General features: G+C 46.9%; 1 protein-coding gene across 2 annotated transcripts in view; it reads right to left on the bottom strand.

The window, feature by feature from the left end:
• LOC138303524 (zinc finger protein 1 homolog) overlaps positions 1–19475 on the bottom strand; it is a 48043-nt gene extending 28568 nt beyond the window's left edge. Inside the window, exons 1-3 of one of the 2 annotated variants that reach the window (XM_069242730.1) lie at positions 19287–19475; positions 10955–11081; positions 4634–4744 (exon numbers count right to left, since the gene is read on the bottom strand). In XM_069242730.1, the coding sequence (XP_069098831.1) occupies positions 4634–4744; positions 10955–11081; positions 19287–19457 (409 nt within the window). In that variant the 5' untranslated portion in view covers positions 19458–19475. The remainder of the gene's footprint in view (positions 1–4633; positions 4745–10954; positions 11082–19286) is intronic. The other variant, XM_069242731.1, reaches the window with a different exon arrangement.
• Between the last annotated feature and the right edge of the window lie 3168 nt (positions 19476–22643).

Below are 22643 nucleotides of genomic sequence, written 5' to 3'. Positions count from 1 at the left end.
CTCTGCGAACATCACGTATTCAGCAGTACGATGATCTATTTAAATTCCTAAAGCGTGAGGATGTGGGGGTAAGAAGCAAGAAATTACAACACTGGAGCAATTGGAGCAAAGTGTTCAGGATCATCCAAATCCCACCAATTCCCCTTACTTGGAGTGAGACCCACTGATGATGCTTTAGATCTGAAAAGGGAAGGTTGTATTGACTAAGCACAGAACTAAGGTACTTCTGGTCCGCACAGTGAGAAAGCTACCCATATTGGGCACAGATAGAGACACTCTTCCATCCCAAGCACTCCCATGATGAAGCACACTATCTATCCACAAATGTGCCTTCGGGTCCCTGGCCTGGTTGGGAATGACTTCGGCAGGCCCACTCGTGGAGAAGGGCGGTACGCTGCAGCCTAGTTTCTGAAGGCTGCTGGGGTCAGGTGGCAGGCCGCACAATGGCTGCCTGCACCCCGAGTGAGCTTCATACAGCTGCAAAATTTTAAGAAGGTGAATTCTGGGTCCTTGCCCAGCAAAAAGTTACTTTGGCTCTACAGGGACCTATTGGCGAAGGGGTGGTGCGTTTCAGTCAGTTTTGAAGGCTTCTAGGATCCGGTGGTGGCCCAAGCAACGGCTCCCTAAGCCACAGTTGAGCTCGAGCAGCTGCAGGAGTTAGAGGAGGCCCTTTCAAAGCACCAACCCGACGAGGAGAGGTAACTGGAGGGAGCAGTTTATTACTCTTTATGAGAAGAACAGTGTATAGCAGCTGGGAAGACGTGGGCCCTGAAGCCCAGAGGCAATTGTTTTGGTGGTTCCCAATTTGGCCCCACAAATCGGTGAAGACATCTTTGGACCAGTGGCAGTGGGCAACACCTGGGACTGTGGAGAGGAAGCTGCAACTACGCTGTATTTGAGCAAGTCTGAGGCCTGTGGGGATCCCCACATATTTTCTGTAAATCAGGGTCAAGGCTTCGCCAGCAAAAGGAATGAGTTCGCAGTCCAGTATCAAATACAAAGGTCCAGGCCGCAACAGGATAATGAATCACTCATTGAAGATGTACCAGCTTTTTTGATTTCCACTTGTCTATGTATTGAACTCAAGACAGCTCAGCCAAGTTTGAATGCTAGAAATGAAGCAACCTCCCCTGAACACCTCACATTGAAGGGAGAGTAGGGCTATACTAAGACTTGCTAGGTAGGGGGACTGGTCTGAGCATATGGTTCCGGTTGGGCCCCAATGGCCCCAAAAGAAGACATCTTAAGGCAGCCACTTGGCCTACTTGGACAAATCAAGGCCACGGCCAAGTCCAGGGGGATAACACATGAACATAAATTTGCAGTTCTAACCGCAGATACGTAAACACTCACTATGACCTTCACAAAGTCCGATTTCTTGAACAGCCTCAACACTGTCAAAACAGAAGTTAAAGACAAACTGATGGAAGACACAGAGAAAAGCCTGGCTGAATTGGGAACTAACTTTGGCGCCAAGATCCGGGCGCTTAAATCTGATGTTGACTTGGAGGGGCAGAGAATGCTAGATATGAAAGCCAAAATGTATTTGCTAGAAACCACACTGGTGAATAACTCCCTAGCGGAGGGGAAATAGATCAGCATTTGCAGGATTCACTAGCCAAATATTTGAAGACATTGAGGGCTACTCCTGCTGGGAAATTTTGAATATGACACTGGGAGAGGACATTGAGGACTTTTAATCTGTAACATTTTTAAGTGGAAGTGTTTTCTTCCTTATTGGAAGATGGCCATCAGGATGTTTGTCTCAATAAGGTTCACCATGTCTCCCCAAAAGATCTTGGCCACCACAGGCCCCCAAGAGACATCTTAGCCAAATTTCAATACTACACAGACAGGAGAGAGTGTTGAAGAAGACATGCAACAAAGGTTATCTCTACTTTCAGGATCAGACTTGTACCATCTACCAAGAGCTCTCCCAGACCGCTCTCAAAAGTAGACTAGACTTTAGGGCATCCATTAGGAATTTGACGGAAGGTAATGTCAGATATAGATGGACACAGCCTTTTGGCCTCACTTTAGAAGAGGAGGAAAAGCAATATCGCATTATGGATAAGCTGCCTGGTTTTTCGGTCTCTTAGCTTTGGAAGCAGACTTGGAAGAAACAGCACAAAAAGACGACCTTTGCTTAATGAACGAATGGCTCCCTGAGGTCTTGCCTCACGTCTTGGCGTGGTTCAGGAGATGAAGAATGCTGCTGAATTTCGAACCATCTAAGGAGATACTGATAAAGCTGTTGGTGGGGGGGATACTGGCTTTTGGTACTAGTTCCTTCTCTTTTTCCTCCTCCTTTCTTGACTGCTGGTGGGAGGTCTGGCCGTGGACAGAAGGGTGGCTGTCACAGGGCGTGGGAGGATGGGGTGCAGGAGCTATTGACACTTGTGCTGCTCTTGGTTTGGCCAGGGGCAGGTGATGGTCCAGAACTATCTCTTCGGTATCGATGCTTGTCCTGGCGCAGGCGTCTCTGGGCGGGCAACACACTGGGTGAATCAGAGGGAGTGCACTGCCCACGAGCACAGGACCACTATGGCCCACTCGGGCCTGGTGTTTCCTTCAATCTAGTAGGAATGATACTCGCCCGCCTTAGCTGCAAGACGTTGGGGCAGGGCAAGGCCCATACACACTTAAGAGATGGCATGGGATTGTATGCTACTGCATGGCACGCTCCCATGCATGCAAGCCTTTCTTTAATGTTAGATGACTATTACTACTCTGGATATTAAAGGCCTAAACAGCGGAGAGTCTCCAAAATAGGCAGCCTGATATCTAGTGCTTGCAGGAGACTCATCTACTGAAAAAAGACCAGGGTAAGTGGAGGCACTGAGCCTATCCACCTGCATTTCACTCTTCAGCCACCGCCAAGCAGAGGAGTGGACATCCTCCTAATACATCATTTTCCTTTCTCAATTGAGGGAATTAAAGCAGATACAGAGGGTTGTTTCCTGATGTTTACTGGCACGTTGTATGGTCACCATGTTATCTTAGCTAGAGTGTATGCCCCAAACCCAAACCAAGACATTCTTACTACACTTCTTGAGGTACCAGCAAGGTAGCGAGAGGCAGCACTTTTCTCACAGGAGCCTTAAACGAAGTTTGTGACTTCGATAGAGGCACAAAGCCAAGACGAATAAGACAAACCTGAGCCTTTAGGAAGACATGTTAAAAAGCACTTTGTGGCCTGAGCATACATTTGCTAATCGTATGGTCACCCCACACGCATTGCCCTTCTAGCTAAAGTTCAAGCTGTAGATATTGGTGCAATCACGGTGTCAGCTATGCTGGGGTCACTGCAGAACTGGCATTGGGTTTTAGGGAGCAGGGGACGCAATTGTGGCTTCACCCCCCACTAATGAGAGACCCAACTGTGCAGAAATTAGCCAACTGATAGATGACGATTTTAGCCTAAACAGGGAAATGAAGATCCTGCAAGGAGGAGTTTGGGATGCTCTTAAAGCAGTGATTCAAGGCTGAGCTAAAGTCAGTGCAACTACACACCATCAAAACCACAGTTTGGAGGTACTAAAATTAGAGGAGAAAGTGCAAGATTTGGAGCAAGAAATCTGGTGTTGCCCCTTCCTGTGGACTACGTGTACGCTTATTGCAGCCAAGGGCCAGCTCCGCATTTACTATACCAATAAAGCTGAACTAGTTCTGCTCCATTTAAAGAGGAGCGCCTACGTCACAGGGGACAAGGTGGGCACACAATTATCTAGAATCTTACAGGCAGACAGGAGAAGGAATAAATAAACAAAATGTTAATGGGAGACACAGTAATAGATGATGCAAAGACGTTTAATGAATTTAGGCAGCTGAACTCTACGTAGTATGCAAAAGGAGCCTTCCCTCACCCAGAACAGCAAGATTACCTGAGACGTGTTCAGCTCTATCATGTGACATTTGGCCAGCAGGAGAGCTTGGATGAACCTCTACAGGTTGAGGAGGTTAACATTGTAAAACCTTAAAACCTTGAAGCTTGACAAAGGCCTGAGTCCTGGTGAGTTCAAGCCTTTTTTTGTAAAACTTTTGTGCAGAAATTACAACCAAATTAGCAGACCTCTTTAATTACTACACAAAACAGACGAGCGAGACCATATGCACAGTCCTTCCTAAACCAGGTAAAGATGTGAGATAATGTGCTTCCGATCCCCCTATGGTGCTCCTTAACATTGATGCTAGGCTTTAGACAAAGATCATGGCTACACGGAGGTAGTGCCTTCCTTGATTCATCTGGTCAGAGCGGTTTAGTACAGGGATGACACAGGACAACACAGCAGTGATCCATCCAGATAAAAAGGACTCACTTAAAAAGATACCAGTGATAATCCTGTCTCTGGCCGCAGAAAGGCTTTCGACTGGGGACAGGTAATTTCTGCATCTGATCCTCCAGCAAATGGGATCTATACCCTTTCCCACCAGGCACCGTGGAGGTGCTTGGTGTCTGTGAGCAAGAGACAGATGCTGAGGGCAGCGGAGGCTGCTTCAGGTTTGTGTCCCGTGACAGCCACCAATGACAAGTCTTTGCCCACCCCACATCTTCACTTTCTGACCCTATGTGGCATTTCTCTGGCTGTGTGAAGACCACCACAGGGTTGCAGCAAATGCAGTTCTCACTTACTTGGAGAATCATGAAAATCATGTGTCTGCTCAGATTCGTCATTGTCCACGGGGTAGAGGTTTTGATTTTCTTTAGCTCTTAGTGAAAAGACAGTGGTTGCAATAAGTGGCCCTGTTAATAAAAAAAATACACAATAATAATTCCTCTGCAGGAGTTATGCAATGAAGAGAATTCTGTCCAGCTTTGGTACATACTGAAAGCTAGAAATAAACACCAAAAACAACTGATTGAAAATTAGACTATTACAGATTTAAGAAAGCAAAACGTGTGTCAATATGTGGCAGGTCAAGCAAACCACTTATTTGCAATCTACAACTTTAGTAAAGATGAAAAACACTGCAGTAGAGTAAGAAAATACAAAGATTGGAATCAGACAAGTGTAAATGAAAAATGTCAATGCAAAAACAGAACAAACTGGCTTTTGGAGCCAGACAGGGGTGGGAGAAGTATTGCAAATGTGATAAGAAATAGGTACGTTAAAAATAAAAAAGTAAAAACTTACATGATGAGGTATTCCCTTGAATACTCAACATAAAAAGGCAACAAATCCTTCCAGTAAAACCTCCTAGAACCTGTTGCTCTGAATCTAAAGTAAGATCGTTGTTTTGAAAGCCCCAGAAGCACACAACTTTGTTACTGAAAAGATGTTGATTTCTACTCATATTGGTTGTTTTCTCCCCATACAAATCTGCAGACTTGTTTTGGCGTTCAGGTCCAAAGCAGTGAATTCTTTATAGCAGTGCCAATCACACCTTTAAAACATGGCAATCCTCAATACAAAGGCCACAAAGAATTCTCTGCTCCAGAGACTCAGCAGACTTTCTCTTCCCCACATCTTCTTGCCAGTAAAAGATGATCTCACCTTTTTTATTCAAAGGATCCCCAGCCATAAAGCTGCTCTTGTGGTGGACTTTACCAAAGAATGCAAGATGGTTTACACATTCTTGAAAAGATATTATGGCTGTTTATGTAAAGTGCCCTTTTCTTGGCATTTCTACCTTGGGAACCTGCAGAAAGGGGCACCTTGTGGGAAAAGTAGGCCAAGCAAGGTCATCTTTTATGCTGTGCCTTCCCCTGACATGGGTCACAAGCAGCTTCAGGAAGACGTCTTTCAGAATTCAAGATTCACTGGCAACAATAACACAACATTACGTGAGCACGATGTCTGATTCAACTGCTCAAACAGCCCTACACCTCAATAGCATCACAACTGTCCACCAATTGTGTTTCTTCTCACTTTCTCTCTCTTTTCTTTCCACAACTCTGAGTGCTTGTGTTCTCTCCTTTGTGGCCTATAACTGGTCATCGGGGCTCCCCTTTTTTGGATGTTTTTCCTCACTGCGCAAAGCCTGCATGTTTTGGTGAATCTGCAAGTTTTAAGATGGCTGGAAAAAAAAAAATTGTTCATAAGCCAACTCAGGAGCTTCTGCAAAGAACATGGACATAAACGACGTAAAAGTAGAATTTGCTCAGAAAGTGCACATTTTAAATTTAGTTTAAATCCGTTCAGGTCTTGTTTGGGCATTAGTGTTTAAAAAAGTGTTGGACAGGTATAACAGAATTGAAATATAGAGATATTATGACTGTTAAACCCCCAAGCACAAATTTGAGTTCTTGGCTTAAATTATTATTTTCAGGCCATGTTGAAACTTGTGAATGTGCCCAAACCGACGCAGAAAAGGAGACCTGAAGATTTCTAGGCGAGAAAGGAGGTGGGGGATTTTTTAACAAGTATCAAGAGGTATGCAAACAATTGCACCAAAAAAATGGGAAAAAAACACGTTTAGGTGACAATAAAATCCCAAATTTGGAACATTTGAAGAAAACTGAAGAACAGAATGGGCATTCTGTGAGGAGCACCTGTTCCGATGCGTTTCTTGAACCGACTCGATTGGTATTCCGGGGGTGGAGTGTGGCTTTGCGCTGAACCAGCTGGGACCGTAAGCTCACTCTGGAGACTCCCTTATGAGAGGGCAGTTGGCTGCCACAAGTGGTGCAACTGGAGGGATTTGGTGGGGGTCTGGGGAGAGGGCAACATTGGGATCTCGGGGTAGGTGATGCATGGGACCAGGCCCACAATAAATCCATTGAGGCCTTCCATGAGTATTTCCGCATGCCCACCACCCAGTTTTTCAGTTAATTAGAAATTCGCCATGTACTACACACACAGACACACGCAAAAATGTAGAAGACCCTAATAGTGCACTCACCAGATCTACTGATCTCAAAGCGAAATGGGAGGAATCGGCGGGAGAGAAAGACGAGGCTGACTGGTGGGAGGTAGTGTTGCACCACAGGTGCGGGCCATATCGTCAAGGCTCCGACTTAAACAATTCAAATTCCTACAGCAAGCACTCCTCACACCTCGCCGCTTGTGGGGGGCCGTGTCTGTGCACTCCCAGCTTGTGCTAGATGCCAGGAAGATTACAGTGATTTCTTTCATATGGTGTGGGCCTGTCCCGTTACTTTCAGGTGCTGGGAAAACGTCATGACCATCCTATCACATGTGGCGGGCACACACATAGAGCTGAACTGAAGATTACACTGCTGGGCATCCTGGATGAACTGGGTGGCCCCGGGGGGGACAGAACCTTGGTGGGCCTAGGCACACTCCTAGAAAAAAGGCACTGTTGCACCTGCCCTGTTTGCAGGGTCATCCCCAGTCTTTTTGCTTACTTCCTCCTAATTTTTCTGACCAGTTTTTGTTGGCTTTAGGACTCTGGGCACTTTACCACTGCTAAAACAGTGCTAAAGTGCATTTGCTCGCTGTGTAAATTGTACTGTTGATTGGTTTATCCATAATTGGCATGTTTGATTTACTGGTAAATCCCTAGTAAAGTGCACTAAAGGTGCCCCAGGCCTGTAAATCAAATGCTACTGGTGGGCCTGCATCACTGGTTGTGCCACCCACATTAGTAGCCCTGTAAACATGGCTCAGACCTGCCAGTGCAGTGTCTGTATGTGCAGTTTTAAACTGCCAATTCGACTTGGCAAGTGTACCACTTGCCAGGCCTAAACCTTCCCTTTTACTACATGTCAGGCGCCCCTAAGGTAGCCCCAGGGTCAGGGTGCAATGTATGTTTAAGGTAGGACATATACTAGTGTGTTTTATATGTCCTAACAGTGAAATACTGCCAAATTCGGTTTTCATTGTGCAAGGCCTATCTATCTCATAGGTTAACATGGGGGCCTTTAAATATCCTTAAAGCGTAGATTCTCCTTGAGAGCAGATAAAAAAGTGGAATTTAGGGTCCCTGCACTCACATTTTAAAAATACATCTTTTAGTGAAGTTGTTTTTTAAATTGTCTGTTTGAAAATGCCACTTTTAGAAAGTAAGCATTTTCTTGTTTAAATCATTCTGTAACTCTGCCTGTTTGTGGATTGTCTGGCTGCGTCAGTTTAACAGTTGGGCTGTTTTGCACCTCTCTAGACAGTGACTCAACAGGGGCAGGGGTGTAGCCTGCATATCCTGATGAGCCATCTGAGCTAGAGGAGGGGAGGAGTGGACGTTCACACCTGAAAGGATTGTGCCTGCCCTCACACAATGCAGTCTCCAACCCCCTGGTGTGTGTCTGGGGCCTGGCATGGACAAGGAAGGATCTGACAAACACATGAGACTTTACTTTGAAGTTTTCCAACTTCAAAGGCAGAAAGGAGTGTAAGAAGAAGACCCAAAACCCCAGACTTCTAGAATCTTTCTGGACTCAAGAGGAACCTTTGCCCAGGAGAAGAGCTGAAGAGCTGGAGGAGGAGTACTGTACCTTTGCTGTGTTACTTTGCTAGTCTGGCTTAAAGTTACTGCTTCTGCCTGAAAAGATTGCAAAGGGTGAACTTTGCTGTGTGTCCTGCTTGAGAAAGTTATCCAAGGGCTTGGAGTAGAGCTTGCCTCCTGTTGGAAGTCTCAGGGACACCAAACACTTCAGTTTCCTCAACCTGCAGCACTGGGAACTGTGTGTTTTGTGCTGCTCAAGAGGAGAAACCACTGCAAAACACCAACGACGCTGCTGGCCTACACCGCAACCCTGGTCTCACCAACGCCGTCATTGGACGACTTCACTGAGCCGCTGCTCACACCGCGACCTGAGGGCCCACACTCCGGCATCACCTGCTCATAACGCAGCCTAGGCATCCCCAACGCCGCCACTCCTGCTGACACCGAAACTGCTGCCTGCACCGTGGCCACCGCTCGTGAGGTACACAAAGCACCCTCCCGTCCCACACCGCAGCCCCGGTCCACCGACGCCAGCATCATCGACTCCAGTGTCGTCACCAGGCATCCTGCCTGCACAGTGCCTATGGACACTGCTCTTGAGGGTCACGAAGCACCATCCCGTCCCGCACCGCTGGCTTGGGCCTACTGACGGCAGCGCTTCAGCAACGCCGTTGCCTGTAACGTGATCTGGTGACACCGCACGTCACACTGCCCCCCTTCACACCGCAGCTCTGGTCTCACCGACGCCACTGGATGCCGTCACCGAGCCGCTGCCTGCATCGTAACCTGTAGGCAACACACGTCATCGTCCCACTTCACACCGCAGCCCCGACGCCATCCAAGCCAGCGCTCCTGACTTCATCAGCCCGGAGTTCGATCCTCACGCGTGTGATTTCAAGGGCCCAACTCCCGCACCGACTCCAGAACCAACACTGCAACGCCAGCAACGCTGCTCTCCGGAGCTCACCGCGAGGATCACGACGCCCTGTAATTCCAAAGGTACTGTTTTGCGGGTCTTCCTGACACCGTAGCTGGCCCGCAACATTGTGGCTGGCTTGAACTGTTGGTTTTGTTGATCACGACGCCGTGATAGCCCAAGGTGGAGTTATCGACTTCAAGGAACTGTATTTTTGAGTAAATCTTGAAAAATTCATATCTTTAACACTCAATGTTGGATTTTTATCATTTTGGTTTTGTTTTGCACAGATAAATATTGCCTATTTTTCTAAAACTGGTGTGGTGTCCTTTTGTAGTGTTTTCACTTATTACTGTGTGTTATGTGCAAATGCTTTACACATTGCTTCTGATATAAGCCTGACTGCTCGTGCCAAGCTACCAAGGGGGTGAGCAGGGGTTATCTAAGCGGGTCTCTCCCTTATCCTGACTAGAGTGAGGGTCCCTACTTGGACAGGGTGCAAATCGACTGCCAACTACAGACCCCATTTCCAACAGGTACATACCTAAACAATGAAATGCTACCGTGCCCCAGCCCTCATGGTCTGGATTGGTGCGCTAATATGGAGGAAACTGTCAACATTGTGAGGGGCTGCCCACACACGTACAATAAAGTGTGTTGCAAATGGTGGACCTATTATGGCTTGTGCGGCTGAGGCATGAGAGGTGTAAAATGCAACATGTATGTATTGTTTTATTTTGACATAGCAACAGATTGTACTGTTTGTACTAAAACCAATTAAATGTTATAGAAAAAAAGACGGAAGAACAGAGAAGCTCAGCAAGGATGAAGAACGGCAGAGAACAAAAAGCACATTCATACTGCACAAATTCATGAATAAATAAACATTTGCAAGCAATTAGCAAATTAAAAAGAAAAGAAAAAAAGAATGAATCAGGTCTGTTGTTGGCTACAAGACCTCTTGGGAGGTCAAAGGCTAAGCGTGCCAGTGGTTGGGCACAGATGTTGTTGGAGCTCAGGCCAGGCCATGCTTCCAACTCACTGTGAACAGCCAGTGGCTGCTGGCAGTGACTGCCACACTTATCCATTCCTCTTAGATCCACCTAAAGCAGGCCCCTTAGCCTACTACCCATTTATCTGATGCCCATTATGAGAGAAAGATTAACTTGCATTTTCTCAAATCTAAAAAAATAGGTTTTGTAAACAATAATCTTTTCTGCTAAGTAACATCTATCTTTGCAGACTGTACACTTTAAAGGCAGCAAGGTGCATTTCCCTAGAAATTTGATGACATATAGCACGCTGTACTGATGTAAATCTATCATCCAGGCGACCGCGGCTCCTTATTTATGGGAATATTACATTTTTTGCATAATTTTGATTTAAAAAAAGCCAACAATGTCTTGATACTGATTCCATGTTCAGCTTCATTCAAACCAGAATCAAGAGCCTTTCTTTTCCTTACAGTATCATTCTCTTTCTTCCCTCCTAATCTCTGTCGCTGCAATCGAGGCAATCTTACCCGGCTCACTTGAATGCAACAATTTAAGAAGAGCAGAGACATTGAAAATGAAGATCTTACAAAGTTTCAGGACAGAGTAAAAACAGAAAACAACACGCAAAAATGAAATAAAATATCAAGCATTTCATAGCTTGTAAACTTTTTTATAATGATAGACATAGAGACTTTACCCAGCGAGACCAGGGCTTGGTGGATTTCCCTCATAACATTCTCGTACAGTTCTTTCTGCCAATCGTGTAAGAGCCTCCACTCATCTTCGGAGAAATAGGCAGACGCATCATGGAAGGAAGCTTGAGTCTGTAACAGAATACCTTACATCATGTGATCGTCAACCTCACATAGTGATATGTACAATATGGTGACTTTGCAGAGGCATGCACAACAGCTGTATGTAACACTAACATCCCATTACAAGTCGCGGGCTAAATTCTTTCCCCTCTGCAAACATTTGATGATAACCTCAGTCTCACACACTTTTCCCCCTGATAGATTCTAGTAGGTGAAAAATGCAAAACTTGTGGAATTTGGGGCCAGATGTAGCAAAGGTTTTTACCCATTCTATGTCTATGGGAAAAAGTGTTCGTACATATGGCCCTTGGTTTGTTAAAATAAGATTATGTATGCTATGCCTCATTTTCAGGTTGAAAACCTGGAATAGAAGGTATCTGTAACAGGCAGTAAATACTTCACCCTGGGGTAATGGAATATTTACCATGTCAGGTAAATACCCCACCCTATTCCGCCCAACTTGAAATGAGGGACTGAAAAGATGGCTGTTTAATCAGTGATCCCTGAGACATGTTTACGTGCAAATAACAGGTAAGAACATTTATATTAAAATTATTAAACAACACTTCTGTACCTACAACTGTCCGGCCAAGTGGAACATTTTTTAGAAAAGCAAACTGGGTGTTCTGGGCACAGCATAAACGGACCCACCAGTTATACACAAGTAAAAAAGGTTTACATAAGATAGCAGAGCACCCCTTAATGTATTCAAAACCAATCTTTATTTTTATGGGGTTACCTAAAAATCCAGCTGCAGCATAATCCTCATTTAACGCAGAGAGCATCGGTCATGGCTGTCAATTTTAGGGACTGCAACCTCTTAATCAACGTAAGCATGCATTAAAATATGTGAGCTGTATCACTGCAATAGTATGAGGTGGGCCTCCTGTTGCAATCTTTCGCCCACCTTGACCCTTCTCCTATGACTAGTGGCAGGCAGGCTGGTAACATCCAAGGCCCCTGGAAAGACATGATTGTGTGATCACAATGTATTTGAGGTATATAGGAGTTTTGTGCACTAGTCAAAGGGCCATTCCTCTGCTGGATAAACTGTAGACCGTTTTCACCACAAGCAGACACAACAATCTTTAAACTGCTGCATTGTGTGTGCAATCATGTTTATAAAAGTTATCTGGTCACCTTCCTCTCATGATTACTGTAATCAAATATTTGGAGAGGTGACAATAATGTTCAGATATTGTGCAGCTCTCCACTTGATAGATACAGCAGGAACTAGAAGACTTCAGCACTTAAGGATAATTCAAACAGGGTGGAAATAATCTACCTTCTCTGTCATGAAACTATTTTGTTTCACTTGTCACACAAACTGAGGTTCACTTCACAGACACTATTCTCAAAGCAGCATTAACTTCAACAGGGCATTCAGGCTTCAGACAAGCCCCCTCAAGATACTACAGCATGCACTGCCAAACTTACAGCAGATTGTAAAATGTGTGGCACACAACTGTGCATTTTCTGCATTTCCTTTTTTTAGCACACTGTAGTTTTTAATACATTCAGCCCCAGAAATGTGAACCGTTTCAGCAGAGTACTGCTTATCCTACCCTGCCCACCAACAACTGACCTAATACCTGATTACCGTAGAGGGAGGTCACTAAAAAAAGACAGTGGTGGAGAAAAGCTTGAGTTAATGTTAACATTTGGTAACTAATCTAGGTAATATTCCACTGCTGGTTAGGGTCGAGCCTGCGAGCGCATGTATCTCGCTTGCGAGACTCTGTTTTGTACAGTAAAGGGCTTGAAGCCCACCTCTCACTTACCATTTGTTGGCTTGCGTGGCACTCTTCTTGACAGCCACGTAATTCGTCACTGCAGGCCTGGCATCATTTCCGTTCCTCTGTGTGGAGCAGGGACCAAGCACTGATTGATTCAACTTAATCAGTACCCGTTCGCTGCTCCCAATATGACAGGTACAATTTTGTTCTTTTTTAACTTATAAGTACCCTGCAAATAGGATGCTTGTGACTGGCAAAAACGTGCCCAACAGGGCAAACAAAATTGCAAAGCTTGACATTTTCATAGCTAACTTTCTTTTATTTTGTCAAGTTGTCTTAACTCAAAAGATGACAATTATCTTGTTCTAAATATTGTAAAGCAACATTGTTTCTTTAATATGTGTAATTTTAAAATGATGCTTTAACACATAATCGTACTGTACACCCCAGTCCACCCCACTAGCATCTGCCCCACTACAATCCACCACATTCCACCCCACCTCACCTCACCCGCACCAATCAACTCCAATCCACCCTACTCTAATCCTCCCAACCCACCCAATCTAATCTGTGCCACTCCAGTTCGCCCCACTCCAATTCAAAACAATCTACTCCACTCCAAAACAATCCACCTCACCCCAAACCAATAATATGGCAATTGCATTGTTTTAAAGCGCCGATCTCACTATGTCAGAAATCGTGAATAATCTTGTCCCCAGGAAGGACTCAGCCAAGCAAAAGAACAATAGACACAGGAAGGTATTTTCCACCTGCCAGACAAAGAGTGCTGGCTCGGTTGTTGGGGGTTCTCAAAGACGCAGACACCTATAACATGGAAGCGCTCTAGGAGAATATGACGGTGCTTGGCCCCTGAGGCTGACAGAGAGATTGTGAACAGAGTACAGTATAAGGCCAGCACCTTTGTGAAACAGTACTCCCCCTCTGCTGCCAGGATGTTAGTGTGGATTCAGAAACTGAAGTAGCACAGGAGACACGCTGGCCAGTTGTGCAAAGAGAAGATGGGACACAAGAATATCACAGAGGAAGGCTGTGAGCAGGGTGGCCCATTGTTGAGGCCCAATTCAAACTATATGGAAACGGGGAAAATACTGCAGCCCGAAAGAATATCGAAGGATGAGATGCCCGCTGAAGTGCCTCGTACAGAAGAATCAATGGTCTCCAAGGGGAAGAAGGCGACTGGTTGGAGAGCCATGGCCAAGACTTCCAGTCCCCAGCAGACACTGGCAATTAAACAAAGCCCTGAAGGACGAGGAGCTGTCTGAAGGAGGGTTGCGGGCAGGGACTCTCACTACTGAGGCACTCATCAGTAAATGAGTAAAACAAGTTTCTCCACCTCCCCAAAAAAATTCAAAGAAGTGATGAATGGTGCCTACAAGATTTTAAAAGGAAGAGAACTTTGGTCCTTCCCTCACCACTTATGCTTTTGGACATCTGTGGAGTCAGTGAGTCAGGAAAGGGTGTCCCCGCTCAAATAAATGCTTCCCAACCGGTCAGTGACTGGACAGGTGGTAAGACTTCCCTTTGAAATAAACCCACTGTAGAAGGCCAAACAACTTAGCATGCCAGTGCCCCCATGCATAACCAAAAGGAGGATTCAAGTGCCGACTGAAAATAAAACAAACATAAAAACATAAATCTCTTGGCTAAAGGCAAAGTAAATGGACTGATCTGCCTTCATACCAAATGCTTTACAACCCAACTACAGCCACATTTGTGGTTAATCCAAAGGCACAGTATAGCCCATTTTAAGACTTGGACTGCGTCACAGAGCGCTCTTAAACAACATCATAATCTAAGCATGCCTGGGATGAGTCTGTCCTGCGTAAACAACCAGTTACATAAAAGAGGGTACAGTCAAAATCCATAAACCTAATGCTGCACATGCCTAAACAATAACAGGGCATATTAGACAAATACGCTAAGCCATTAGTGTCACCCAGGAAGCAGTGGTGGGGTGGGCTGCAGTAGAAACTTCCATCTTGAAAGATTGTAAATTGGATGTCTTTTCATCTATAGAGTTGATCCTAGAAGCAACTTAAGCATTGCTGGCTGTGTTAGAAACTAAGATAAAAGAGGTGGGCATGGACTCTGTCCCTTTGAGTAAAGAACTCAGAAATACAGTGGACTGAGTCGCAGAAGGCTGCATCTCTGAATTAGAAGATACAGTCAAAGCGCTCCAAACTACAGACCAACAACTGAAAGCTACATCCAGAGAATAGACCGGTCAGAGGGAAGACGCGAAGGTGAGGTCCTGTTGTAACAATTTAAGGTCCCTGAGATTTCAAGAAGGAACGGAGGCTTCCAGCCCAACTACATCTCTAGAATCATGGCTGAAAAACAGAATATCGGAGGACAAAATCTTGTTCTGCTTCTTAACTCAAATTGCACTATGCTCTTTAAGTGCAAAGGCACCGCCTGTCGCTCCCCATCCCCTTGCTGTCTTCTTCCTAAATTATACAAATAGAGACATCATCCCGAAAAACAGACTCAAAAAACATTATTTGACTATGTTTAGCAAAAATCTCAGATTCGGGCAATGGCATCAAGCATATAAAATGTTCTTCAAGACACCTGAACTAACACAGATAGAGCACAAGTGGTACACTTGGAGAGAGGAAAGTTTGAAGGAGGAATTTTCTGTTTATCCTGTTAGCGGAGGTTTTGAAATTTGATAGTGAGATAATTTCTCCCACTACGCACTAGTAGTGGGGCATGGGAAGAGTTCAGGACATGGTTTTGTATGTTTACTTATATAATGTTAATTATTGCTATTAAGGACACAGTGGGAAAACCCACTTTCACACTCCATGCCACATAATCATATCAGGGTGGGTGACTCCTAAGCAGAGCAATAAACTATTGGGAGTGAAAAACCTTATATCTTGGAATGTAAATGAGCTTTTAAACAAACTCAAGAGAGCAGCAGTATTGCATACCAGTATGATATGCCTCACCATACTCCTATTACAAGAAACGCACTTGCTGGGAAACAACTGCAAGGTTTAGCAAGATTTGTAGCACGTTCAAAACACTGGATTTGTGAGAAGCTCAAGAGGTGTCAAAATAGTTTTCAAGAACAAGCTCTTGCAATATACTCCAAACATGCGTAGACACACATCTCTGATTTATAATAGCATCAGGCACAGTAAACAGAGAAATGCAGACTTGCATGAATCTTTATTGAGAAAAAGTGATGGACTGCATGCTTGAATTAATCTCTGCCACTGGAATTTACTCGGTATGGCATCCCAATCCATTGTTTCTTCCTCCACTGCCACAAACTTCCAGTGTCCCTGGCATAACTGTAGGCACTGGGACATAAAAGAGATTCAAGCTTATCACTCTGGTGGGTGACTGGTGAGCTGTGGGTGGTGATGGGTGGGTGACAGTGATGATGGGTGGGTGACAGTGGAGAGCTGTGGGTGGTGATGGGCGGGTGACAGTGGTGATGGGCGGGTGACAGTGGTGATGGGCGGGTGACAGTGGAGAGCTGTGGGTGACAGTGGAGAGCTGTGGGTGGTGATGGGTGGATGACAGTGGTGAGCTGTGGGTGACAGTGGTGATGGGCGGGTGACAGTGGAGAGCTGTGGGTGACAGTGGTGAGCTGTGGGTGACAGTGGAGAGCTGTGGGTGGTGATGGGTGGGTGACAGTGGTGAGCTGTGGGTGACAGTGGTGATGGGTGGGTGACAGTGGAGAGCTGTAGGTGACAGTGGAGAGCTGTGGGTGGTGATGGGTGGGTGACAGTGGAGAGCTGTGGGTGACAGTGGAGAGCTGTGGGTGACAGTGGAGAGCTGTGGGTGGTGATGAGTGGGTGACAGTGGAGAGCTGTGGGTGACAGTGGAGAGCTGTGGGTGATAAGAGTGACAGTGGTGATGAGTGGGTGACAGTGGAGAGCTGTGGGTGACAGTGGAGAGCTGTGGGTGATAAGAGTGACAGTGGTGATGGGTGGGTGACAGTGGTGATGGGTGGGTGACAGTGGTGATGGGTGGGTGACAGTGGAGAGCTGTGGGTGACAGTGGAGAGCTGTGGGTGGTGATGGGTGGGTGACAGTGGTGAGCTGTGGGTGACAGTGGAGAGCTGTGGGTGATAAGAGTGACAGTGGTGATGGGTGGGTGACAGTGGTGAGCTGTGGGTGACAGTGGTGATGAGTGGGTGACAGTGGAGAGCTGTGGGTGGTGATGGGTGGGTGACAGTGGTGAGCTGTGGGTGACAGTGGAGAGCTGTGGGTGGTGATGGGCGGGTGACAGTGGAGAGCTGTGGGTGATAAGAGTGACAGTGGTGATGAGTGGGTGACAGTGGAGAGCTGTGGGTGACAGTGGAGAGCTGTGGGTGGTGATGGGTGGGTGACAGTGGAGAGCTGTGGGTGACAGTGGAGAGCTGTGGGTGGTAAGAGTGACAGTGGTGATGAGTGGGTGACAGTGGAGAGCTGTGGGTGGTGATGGGTGGGTGACAGTGGTGAGCTGTGGGTGACAGTGGAGAGCTGTGGGTGGTGATGGGCGGGTGACAGTGGAGAGCTGTGGGTGATAAGAGTGACAGTGGTGATGAGTGGGTGACAGTGGAGAGCTGTGGGTGACAGTGGAGAGCTGTGGGTGGTGATGGGTGGGTGACAGTGGAGAGCTGTGGGTGACAGTGGAGAGCTGTGGGTGGTAAGAGTGACAGTGGTGATGGGTGGGTGACAGTGGTGAGCTGTGGGTGACAGTGGAGAGCTGTGGGTGGTGATGGGCGGGTGACAGTGGAGAGCTGTGGGTGATAAGAGTGACAGTGGTGATGAGTGGGTGACAGTGGAGAGCTGTGGGTGACAGTGGAGAGCTGTGGGTGACAGTGGAGAGCTGTGGGTGGTGATGGGTGGGTGACAGTGGAGAGCTGTGGGTGACAGTGGAGAGCTGTGGGTGGTAAGAGTGACAGTGGTGATGAGTGGGTGACAGTGGAGAGCTGTGGGTGGTGATGGGTCGGTGACAGTGGAGAGCTGTGGGTGACAGTGGAGAGCTGTGGGTGGTGATGGGCGGGTGACAGTGGAGAGCTGTGGGTGACAGTGGAGAGCTGTGGGTGGTGATGGGCGGGTGACAGTGGAGAGCTGTGGGTGATAAGAGTGACAGTGGTGATGAGTGGGTGACAGTGGAGAGCTGTGGGTGACAGTGGAGAGCTGTGGGTGGTGATGGGTGGGTGACAGTGGAGAGCTGTGGGTGACAGTGGAGAGCTGTGGGTGGTAAGAGTGACAGTGGTGATGAGTGGGTGACAGTGGAGAGCTGTGGGTGGTGATGGGTGGGTGACAGTGGTGAGCTGTGGGTGACAGTGGAGAGCTGTGGGTGGTGATGGGCGGGTGACAGTGGAGAGCTGTGGGTGATAAGAGTGACAGTGGTGATGAGTGGGTGACAGTGGAGAGCTGTGGGTGACAGTGGAGAGCTGTGGGTGACAGTGGAGAGCTGTGGGTGGTGATGGGTGGGTGACAGTGGAGAGCTGTGGGTGACAGTGGAGAGCTGTGGGTGGTAAGAGTGACAGTGGTGATGGGTGGGTGACAGTGGTGAGCTGTGGGTGACAGTGGAGAGCTGTGGGTGGTGATGGGCGGGTGACAGTGGAGAGCTGTGGGTGATAAGAGTGACAGTGGTGATGAGTGGGTGACAGTGGAGAGCTGTGGGTGACAGTGGAGAGCTGTGGGTGACAGTGGAGAGCTGTGGGTGGTGATGGGTGGGTGACAGTGGAGAGCTGTGGGTGACAGTGGAGAGCTGTGGGTGGTAAGAGTGACAGTGGTGATGAGTGGGTGACAGTGGAGAGCTGTGGGTGGTGATGGGTCGGTGACAGTGGAGAGCTGTGGGTGACAGTGGAGAGCTGTGGGTGGTGATGGGCGGGTGACAGTGGAGAGCTGTGGGTGACAGTGGAGAGCTGTGGGTGGTAAGAGTGACAGTGGTGATGAGTGGGTGACAGTGGAGAGCTGTGGGTGACAGTGGAGAGCTGTGGGTGACAGTGGAGAGCTGTGGGTGGTGATGGGTGGGTGACAGTGGAGAGCTGTGGGTGACAGTGGAGAGCTGTGGGTGGTAAGAGTGACAGTGGTGATGAGTGGGTGACAGTGGAGAGCTGTGGGTGGTGATGGGTCGGTGACAGTGGAGAGCTGTGGGTGACAGTGGAGAGCTGTGGGTGGTGATGGGCGGGTGACAGTGGAGAGCTGTGGGTGACAGTGGAGAGCTGTGGGTGGTGATGGGCGGGTGACAGTGGAGAGCTGTGGGTGACAGTGGAGAGCTGTGGGTGGTAAGAGTGACAGTGGTGATGAGTGGGTGACAGTGGAGAGCTGTGGGTGAAGGCGGGCTGCTGCTGGTTTAGGTGACAGTGGCCCAGCAGTCCTGCCATCAGCACTCGGTCCTACAGGCGGCGGCTGCGGGGGGAAGGACGGACCCACAACCAGAGGGTCCCCAAACAACCCCTGCAGTGATCCAGCGCCAGCCTCCGGGTAAAGGATCTCACCTCGTCGTACTCCTGCCACGACATTGTCCAGCGCTCTCGAGAGTGGTTTCGTGCGGAGCTCCGGCGGGCGGACGGGTCAGGACGGAAAGGGGTAACACTCGGACCCCGGGAGACGCACCGCCTCCCCCTGGTAAACAATGGAGCCAGACTGCTGCCTGCGCTACTGCGCATGCTTGGAACCGTGCACTGCACTACTCCGCATGCGCAGAACCATTCCGTGCTCTTCTGCCACTGTTCAGGACCCATGACTGCTCAGCTGCGCGTGCGTAGAACCATTCACTACTCTGCTGCGCATGTTCAGAACCCGTGACTGCTCAGCTACGCGTGCGTAGAACCATTCACTACTCTGCTGCGCATGTTCAGCATGGTGGCAGTGCTACTAAGACTACTCTACTGCGCATGCTCAGAGCTAGTTTGTGGCTGTATCAAGCAAGCTCTGAACAGTTAACTCTCTGGGTTATTTTTTTTTAATCTCCCACTTTCCTCTTCTGATACGTTGGCATCTGTGCGGTTATAGATGAATAATAGGATCCTGCAGGACACCCAGGTTCTCTCGGGGCCCTAGGCCCTCGTGCAGCACAAAGGGACCCTTTGGGCAGGAGTAGCCCAGAAATACAGAGAACTTCCAATTGGCTACATCGAGGAAGGGCTTCAACAGGTGTCACAACTGCAAGGCCTGTAAGTTTGGTATGGACAAGGAGGTAATTGAAACACCTTACTCTGGAAAGCCGATAGCCATCAACCCAAGTCAAACAGGATGACTCTAGAAGCCACCCCAGAGTGATTGGATGATCATCCAACTACTGTAGAAGTCATTTTCACATCATCGGGCATCATCAAGCTCTTGAAGTCATCAGCAGAGTTTAGAAAAGTGAGCCTGATGATTTGAGAATGACTTGAAAATGAGTGTGTGATGACTACACAAGTCGTGATTATTTGTGATGACCAGGGGATAAGCAGCTGATGACTTTTTGTGCTGAGGTTGTTGCTGATGATTTGATGATGCTTTGAAGATGACTATCTAATTACTTCATTGGCACTAACAAGATTAAAGTGGGTCTGACGATTTGAGGAGGACCTGGTCATTGCTTTAATAGCCTATGTCTGTTTTGGTTTCATTCTTGTTACAAAAAATATCCCTTATGGGTAATTTCAGAATTATTTGCTGATTTGTGGAAAAAAACACAATTTCGTTATTTTATACGTTTTCGTTTACATACAAAGAAGCACAAAATGTTATTCTGAGAACTGTTATAAGGTCGTCCACAGGATAATGCTGTTCCACTTTCCATCTAATTTCATATTGGGTAAAAACAAGCATCCAGTGTTAAAATGAGCAATACATAACATTAATAAAGACGTAAATTGAGTAGTATAGGTAGGGCCATTAGATTTAAGGGATCATCCTAGATTTCTTTCTTGCTCAAATTGTGTGTTCTGAGGCAAATATTTTTTTTTCAGAGCTTCCTGTCTGTTCATTATTGCATTCCTTCCAATACAATACTTTAGTATGTGCGCTGTACAAAAACCTCTCTTGTTTTCATTTAATAGCTTACAATGTTCCATTTGTAAAAAGAATCCGGCCGCATACAGAATACCCATGACCTCTGACTTCTCTCTTAGTGAAGGGGCAGAATTGTTTCTTGGTTTATGTTTTAAAACGTGCACTTTTAATTAAGAACAAATAATCTGATTTACTCGGGAGAAACGCTTGTGTGTAAAATAAATACACTTACTTGAATTTTGAAACCACCTCATTTTATGCGCGCATTATCTTTGTTGCATGCTAACATACAAAATATTTTCAAGACTCTGCTTGTGTACTGGCTCTTACAGTCTGAACAACCCGTAGTCAGAGCTCTTTGTTACTTTCATGGGCTCGCCTTCCTTTACATTCTACGAGGCAAGTTAGGACATCTGTTGTCATTGCCAATGATTGATGACTGCAAGTTAATAAGGTGATAGTTTTGCAGTCCCTTTTCAGTTTCCGGTATCACGCAGTATTGCCTCCGCTTTGGACGGAAGCGGAAGTTGAGGTGCAGGCTGCAGGAACCTCTGGAGAAGGGAGAAAGTTGTGCGCCGTCGAACACTGTGCATATTCTTGGAGAGTTCACTTGAGAGGAAAAGAAGAAAGCGTTCCTCCGTTTCTGTGGTATTTTTGGCTCGGGGACAGTGGGATGAGGCAGAAAGTGAGACGAGGCCGATCCTCGCCTTTCAGGGTTGTTGACAAAAGGCGCGCTTGTTCCAAAGGCAGGAGTTCGCTACTCTTTACTATTTGGCGCCAAAATGTAGTGCTTTGTTTGCGAGAGGTGGTGGATGCAGGATTCCAGCTCTCCTCTGAGCTTTACTTATTGTGGCTTACTTATTGAAAAGCCGGGAATACACCCACCTGTGAGCTAGATTGCATGTTGGGGATTTGTTTGAGACAACAGCAATTGTGGGGGCGGTGGGGGGGCAGAGGGGGTTAACAAGGGATGTACACTCACATCTCATCGACAGTGGAGCAGACGCATTTGTATATTTTGCTTTATTATTTCAAAAGTGTGTGTGGAAACCTGTCGGAATAATTGTTTGATTTGATTTTCCAAGAGGTGTCAGTCGGAATTTTATGTCATTTACCCTAATGTAATATAACTAATTGAAGCATCAGAGCCGATCCACCCAAGCTTGATCCCAATGGCATTACTGACACTTTATTATCTTGTTATCAGCAATTCATGGTGCAGCATTTTCATCTCTACACCTTACATATTTAATTACTGATTGTTTAATAAAACATCGCTCCTCTTTTTTTCCCCTCATCTTCACTATCAGCTGTTCTTCCTCCCCTTCTCACCTCACTTTCCTTCTCGATGTTCATGTTCTGTTCTATGTCTGTTTCCTCTTTCTCTCTACTACCCCCTCACCAACCATTTTCAGCTTTGCATCTGTCCCTTACACTCCTTTCATGCCCTCCCCTCTTGGACTGCTCTTCTTCTCTTGCCTCTCGCTCCTTTCTTATCCGCTTTCCACTTTTTACTCTCCTGTTCCATGCCAATCTTGCACTCCTTTCTCTGCCTTCCCCAGTTCTCTTCAAATTCTTTGTCTACCTTTGCATTCAGAGTTCTTCTCCTTCCTCACTCTCCCTTTTATGTTTTTCCTTTTTGCACATATCTTTCATGGCTTCCACTTGTCTGCTTCATTCCTTCTTCACCACTCTTCTTCCCTACTCCCCCTCCTTAGAAAGTGTTTACACATTGCCATCCAGTCCTGGTGCGTTAGTGCAATGAAGATACCTTCTACATTTTTGTGCAGTACTGCTATTACCAGAACTGCTTGTTGAGGACTCGGCCTCCTGTCAAGGAGCAGCATGCAATC

This window comes from Pleurodeles waltl, chromosome 7 (assembly GCF_031143425.1).
Source record: "Pleurodeles waltl isolate 20211129_DDA chromosome 7, aPleWal1.hap1.20221129, whole genome shotgun sequence".
Taxonomy (NCBI): Eukaryota; Metazoa; Chordata; class Amphibia; order Caudata; family Salamandridae; genus Pleurodeles; species Pleurodeles waltl.
Note: the sequence above shows the minus strand (reverse complement) of the source record. Positions and strands in the feature narration are given on the sequence as shown.